Source organism: Notolabrus celidotus, chromosome 10 (genome assembly GCF_009762535.1).
Source record: "Notolabrus celidotus isolate fNotCel1 chromosome 10, fNotCel1.pri, whole genome shotgun sequence".
In the NCBI taxonomy this organism is placed as follows: Eukaryota; Metazoa; Chordata; class Actinopteri; order Labriformes; family Labridae; genus Notolabrus; species Notolabrus celidotus.
In genome coordinates, this window is record NC_048281.1 from 33,750,340 (window position 1) to 33,757,515 (window position 7,176).

At 35.1% G+C, this 7,176-nt stretch overlaps 1 protein-coding gene across 1 annotated transcript; it reads right to left on the bottom strand.

The window, feature by feature from the left end:
- Nucleotides 1–3,325: 3,325 nt before the first annotated feature.
- c10h2orf76 (chromosome 10 C2orf76 homolog) lies at nt 3,326–6,838 on the bottom strand. The gene is made up of 5 exons (XM_034693804.1): nt 6,516–6,838; nt 6,378–6,428; nt 4,805–4,842; nt 3,847–3,928; nt 3,326–3,666 (listed from the first exon to the last, which is right to left on the bottom strand). Exons 1-5 carry the CDS (start codon nt 6,643–6,645, stop codon nt 3,590–3,592), a joined length of 378 nt encoding a protein of 125 aa, XP_034549695.1. The 5' UTR covers nt 6,646–6,838; the 3' UTR covers nt 3,326–3,589.
- Between the last annotated feature and the right edge of the window lie 338 nt (nt 6,839–7,176).

Genomic DNA, 7,176 nt, shown 5'->3' on the forward strand with positions numbered 1-7,176 from the left:
ATTATATGAACTCTCAAATATATTTTGAGAATGCACAGATTTAATTTCAGGAGAATATGGGACCAAACTAATCGACCTGTTAGAAATGCTGAACCCCTGTTCAAACACCACCGTGTGTGTGTAGTTGTGCTATCCTTCTCTCTTCCCTCAGGTCACTCACATCACTCAGACTTTAAGCTATCACCATGAGCGTGATGAACTTTACACCAAACTGCCGACACGGATTGATTCAAAGCAAGCTGCAGATAACCCTGAGGTCTCTATTGAAGGTTCAAAGTTCATTCATGATCACTCAGACTTTAACAAAGACCTGGTCAGCTGATCTCTTTCTCATGCACGTTCAAATCCACCTGTCCTCAGAGAGTTCTCAGGCGCTGATTCTGGAGCTCGATGCTGTTTTAGTGAAAAGAGGCCGATTACAAAACAGTCTTTGATTCAAGCTGACCCCCCTCCACATGGTACCACTCTGCGCCAACTGGGATAGAGGGGAGGACCAGATCTGAGACCACAAAGGCCCTGTGAAGTGATCTGATTGAGGTTTGGATTCATGCATAAGGTGATCCCCTTTAATAGAGGAGTAATGCACAATAATGAGTATCACACACTAACATGAAACTCTGAACACACTGAAGACATGTCACAGTGTGGATCCTGACTGTGCAGCTTTAACACACTTTAACCCTTTGTGGGCTCCAAACTCAAACAGACACATTATACAGTGAAATCATGAGGAGGGGTGAAGATCACACTGTTAGCACCCCTCAGGCTGGGTCACATGATGCAGGCTGTAGGTCAAAGGTCAGGAGGGGTCTGACAGAATACTACACCACACCTACACCTCATATAACTCACAGGAAACAATGTAAGCCAATGCTGGCAGATATAACTTCTTATAGATTATAATTTCTTTCATGCATAATCCTCCTTTGTTTAGTGTCTACGTGCTCACTCTGAGAAACAACACCTGAGGCGTCCTGTCACTTCACAGCAGCTAACAAGCTAACGGTCCCACCCAGCTGTATAAACAGGCCCTGTAGGACTTTAAGCTAACTTCTCAGAGCTTACATCTCTCTAAATAACTCCAGACTCACCTTGAGGTCAGCCATGTTTAGTTCCTGGTCTTTTAAAAAGGCAGAAGGTAGTTCTGGGCGGACAGGGAGCTGGACGGAGCAGAGGAAGAGGAGGAAGAGGAAGAAGAAGAAGAGGCGAAGTCCGCTGTTCCTACCAGAAGCAGCTGCAGGCAGAGCGGGGAGGACACGCCCATACTGGAACGCTATTGGCTGATCGAGAGACGGATGTAAAATCACGGCCTGTGATTGGTTGGCGTGACAATTGTAGCCAATCACGACTCTACAACTGAGGAGAGTCGTTATCGATAAATCACAGAAAAAAACATTATATAAATATTAATATTCAATCAAATACAATTATAAAAAATATATAAATGCTTCTTTATATTTTTTTATTTTTGTTAGAATTTATTAACTTATTTTTGTTGACTAAATATAAATATTTTATCACAAAATTGCAACATAATGCAATTCAATTTAGGTTCAAGTCAGCAGTCAGCAACACATTTATTATTATTTTCATTATTATCATTTGACATCAGTATTTGTTTTCTACTGTACGAAAATGTTACTATTTATCATTCATATTTTTCCATTATTATTATTATTATTTTGCTGCTGAACGAACATATTAATATTTATTATTATTATTACTATTATTAACATTTCTTTTCTGCTGTACGAAACTATTATTTGTAATTGTTATTATTATTATTGTTATATTATTATTAATCATTATTTTCATTTTGTATTTTGTGTCCAAAACCCCAAAATATTTAATTGACTGTTAAGTAGCAGAAAAAAACAGGACATTTGGATGTCATGAATCCTTGTCATGCGAATATGAAAATTAGGAACAAAAATTCCAGGTGGAATATACCTTGTTAGAAAAAATAAAACAAAATTAAATTAAATAATATTTATAAATGACAAAAGTACAAAAAAGTCCTGTCATCACTTCTGAAATATATCAAACATCATACATGTTTTTGAGGTTTTAGTTGCTTTCATATTTTTGAGAAGTTAATATGTTTTGTTTGCATATATGGTAAAAAAAAAAAGAATTATTTTTGTTGACTAAATATTAATAGTTTATCACAAAATTGCAACATAATGCAATGCAATTTAGGTTCAATTCAGCAGTCTGCAAAAAATCTAGGAGGATATCATGAATGCATCATACAAATATGAAAAACAGGAAGAAAAATTCCAGGGGGAATATACCTTGTTAGAAAAAAACAAAACAAATAAAATTAAATAATAATTATAACTGACAATATAAAAAAAATCATGTCATCACTTCTGAAATATATATATAAAAAATGTTTTCATTTATTATTTTAATGTTCCTAATTTATCCTGAACATATTTTCTAATATTCCGGAAGTGATGTCGTCCTCTTACTCTGAAAACCTCTTTTATTGTCCTTTTATTTACTTATCCATTTTTAGTTATCCTTGAAAAACCTCTTAACAACGATTTACTGGTCTATTGTCCCAACCACTTCATTCTGTTTAATTGATGTGTATTCCTTTTAACATCTTGTGTTGCATTTTGTTTAGCATTGTTAAAGTTCCTCCTCCCTGTCGTTTGAAATCTTTGCTGTTATTTGAACCATGCTTTGTTTGTCAAAGCACTTTGTAAACATTTGTTTTTAAAGGTGCTAAATACATAAAGTTATTATTATTATTATTATTATTATTATTATTATTATTATTAAAAAAATTGAGAAGTTAATATATTTTATTATATGAATTTATAGGCAGGCAAGGCAAGGCAAGTTTATTTGTATAGTGCATTTCATACACGAGGGCAGCTCATTGTGCTTTATATTAAAACATTAAAAGCATTGGAGACATTCAGACAAGCATAAAAGAACATAATTAAAATGACACATATGATAAAACAGAAAAGAAAAGGAAAATTAGAAATATATTAAAAATGGAGTTCAAATTTTAATTTAAAGTGGGTTAAAATAATCTAAGATAGGAAGACAGTGGCAAATAAGAAAGTCTTAGTCTTTGATTTAAAAGAGGTGAGAGTTGGAGCAGACCTGCAGCTTTCAGGGAGTCTGTTCCAGATATGTGGAGCATAATGACTAAACGCTTATCGTCAAAAATAAAGTAGTATTGATTTATTATTCAAGGTGAGTAAGTAAACAATCCAGTATTATTTTAAATGTAGGCTCAAAGCCTATTTTGGGTCTAGGTCTGAAGACTCCAATACGAAACATATGAAATAATACCCAACAGAGCCTCAGCAGTCAGTAAACTTTATTCAACATATTTTAAAACAATGAAAATAAAACTTTTTGGTCACATCGCCTTAAAAAAGAAACACTTTAATAGAAATAAAAGGCACACCTGTGAGGTGGAGAACGAGCTTCCCTTTAAAAACAACCCTTTCAAATTAAAAGTCTGCAGCAGGAACATGACAGCACTGTTCCTAATGTTCCAGTGCTCCTGACCTTTGACCTCGGTCCTTTCAGAGTCTTCTCTGCCATAACTGAAACTCAGAGGTCACCAGACAGTTGTTGGGTTTGCTTTAAAGAGGCCGTAATCTTCTCCCTTGAAGAACGCCACCTCTGTTTCATTGGCTGAAATAAAAAACACATACTTACTAAATGACCAGCAGGAATAAACCCTCAATATCAGTCTGAATGTGAATTTTCTTATTACATAGTGTCTACGTATAAAAATGAAATCATTAAACAATAAGTAAAAGACAGACGTTGGAAGTCTGAGGACAGCTGATCTTTTTAAACTTAAATACTTACTAACACCAGAAGCACTCAGAGTCTGACCGTTTCGCAGAATTAACTCTTCATCGTCATCTAAACTCATCACCAACTCGTTAGTCTGAAGAAAAAAACAAACAACAAACACAAATAAAAGTTCAAACTTCAGTTTAAAACTTCTGAAAGTTGTTTTTGTCAAATCTGGCGATTTTTTAATTACAAGTCTGAAAAACACAAACTGTCTCAGGTGTTGATTTCAGTAAATATTTGAACTCTTATCACAAGCTTTATATCAGAATCAGAATCAGAATCAGCTTTATTCGCCAAGTATGCTTGAACACACAAGGAATTTGACTTTAGTAAACTGTGCTCTCTTTGTACAAGGCATAAGAATAAGAACTACAATAAAAAATAAAATAAAAAATATAATAACAATAACCTTAGCTATAAATACAAAGAAACAACAAATAGGCTTGACTAATATGTACAGGCTAAAATAATATGACAAAGACTGCATTTGGACAGTCTGCATTTTCAGTCAGAGCAGCAGGAAAATGGAACTCAATCCCGACTCACATTAGAGACTGTACAAGCCTCAGTGTTTTTAAAAGTAAACTGAAATTATGGCTCAAGGAAAAACAATCATGTGATCATCTGAATGCATCAAATCAGAGACAATGAAATGTAATTTTAAATGTGTTGTTATTAGTGATGGACTGCGTTGAGTAGTCTATGTATTGTTTTAAATGCTAGTATGTTTTTTTCGTTAGTATTGTACATTTGTTAACATCTTCCTGCCCAGGGACCACAGATGAAAATTAGCTTATAGCTAACTCTGGCTTGACAGTTTTTGTTTTGCATGGCCCCTGTCAAATAAACTAATAAATAAATAAAAAGTGCAGTGGTGAGTAGCAGAGGTAGTTGTATTTCTTATATCAAGAAAGGCAAACGTATTAGAGTGGGTCTGTCTCTGTTTTAACGTGCCACACAGTCATACCTTTGCTCCGTGAGCTTGGTGGACGATCTTCATCGTGTCTGAAAATACAAGAGAAACACAAGAGAAGGAAATCAGATACAGAGCGTGTATTTAGTTAAAACTCCATCAGACAACAACCTCTGACACAGAGTCTGTTTGGAGTTCAGGTGTTTATCATTATATTACTACAGTTTCAAAATATAAGCCAGTTAGAGTGCAATGCTGTAAGATAAAATAAAGACTATTATCAGTGAAAATATTAAAAAATAAATATTTGAAGGCATGATGAAAACTGTTTTTGCAGTCACAACGTGCTACCATTGATACAATCACTGTCTTTATATCTGAAATTAGTAATTGATCAAACATTTGTCTGATGTATTTTCTCAGAAAAAAAGTGTTTTTCAATTTTCACATAATTTGATTATATTATTACTATCGCCATTATTTCTTGGTCTGTTCGAAATATTATCTTTGTTACTGTTCTTGTTTATGTTATTATCATGACTAATATTACTATTATTATTATTATTATTATTATTATTATTATTATTTTGTTATTATTTATTTTCTACTGTACGAAAATATTATTATTATTATTCATTATTATATCATCATCATTATCTATTATTAATTTAGTCATTGTCAGTATTTATTTTCTGCTTTACGAATATATTATTATTTATCGTTATTATTATTTTTCCATTACTATTATTATTTTACTGCTAAACGAAAATATCATTACTATTATTTATTATTAAATATTAAAAATATTAAAACATTATTATTATTATTATTATTATTATTATTATTATTATTATTATTATTATTATTCCATCCATCCATTTTCTTCCGCTTATCCGGGGTCGGGAGGCGGGGGTAGCAGTCCAAGCAAATTGACCCAGACATCCCTCTCCCCGGCGACACTTTCCAGCTCCTCCTGGGGAATCCCGAGGCGTTCCCAGACCAGGCGGGAGATACAATCCTTCCACCGCGTTCTGGGTCTACCCCGGGGCCTTCTCCCAGTTGGACGTGCCCGGAACACCTCTAAAGGGAGGCGTCCGGGAGGCATCCTTATCAGATGCCCGAACCACCTCAGCTGACTCCTTTCGACGCGGAGGAGCAGCGGCTCTACTCCGAGCTCCCTCCGGATGTCTGAGCTCCTGACCCTCTCTCTAAGGCCGAGCCCAGACACCCTTCGCAGGAAACTCATTTCAGCCGCTTGTATCCGCGATCTTATCCTTTCGGTTATGACCCACAGCTCATGACCATAGGTGAGGGTTGAGGGTATTATTATTATTATTATTATTTTAATTTTTTTTTATATAAAACCCTAAAAATTTGTATTTACTGTCAACTAGGAGACAGAAAAAACGGACATTATTCACATTTAATCAGCTGCAAGTTTAGAATTATGACTTAATTTCTTTAAAAAGTAATAAACTGATGATTGGAATAGACTCTGATAAGTTATTTCATGATAACTAATTGCTTGTTTGTTGCTGAGGAAGTGTTTCCTCTGCCAGTCTGCCTAATACACAAAAACACATTATAACAAACATCAGAGTTAACATGAATAATCCTGCAGACCTACCATAACCATATTTCCTAAAGGGAGGAGGGAGTCCAGCTCTGGTTGTGACATCTAGAATAAAAGTGAAGCTTTAGTTCATTAATGTTATAAAATAAATATCCTAACATCCTCCTGAGAGTCTTTATATCACACACTCACCCTCTTTGACCATCTGAATGAAGTCCTGCACGGTCTGGTCCAGACTGACTCCATGGAACACCACAGGTTTAAAGTTCCTGTGCTCGAAGGACCGGACCAGCCTCACGGTGACCACGGCTCCGGAGGACATGACCGGACTAATGAGACTCTGAACCCGGAGATAGACGCTCTGTACCCGGGGAGAGTGAGTCTGTGTCCCGCTGAGTCTCCTGCTGACCCTCCTGAGGATTATTAGCTCCAGAGAGAGTAGAAACCATAGACTGTAAAGAGGCCTGCCTATCCCCTCAAACTCAGAACCAGTCTAACGTGGTTGTTTTGAATCACCAGCCTGGAGGATCAGACCTGAGTAATCGAGAAGTTTCAGAGATCAAGGCACGATCAGTCGATCACCGAGCACATCCGACTTAAAGGATCAATCTCCAATTTGTGTGAAAGATTGAGTGAAATACAAAATTAAATACTCTAAATTAAAGTTTTAATAACTTAAAACATTAAGAGTGTTCCTCTAATATTAAATACAGACATAACAGCTGTTTTTGCTTTGCAAAGAGGTGTGCTGCAGCTCCTTAGAAGCTTTATGTTGCATATTTATTCATGTTTGAATATTTTAATTTGCAAAGTTTATGTCAAATCAAGTCACATTTTTTTTATAAAGCATATT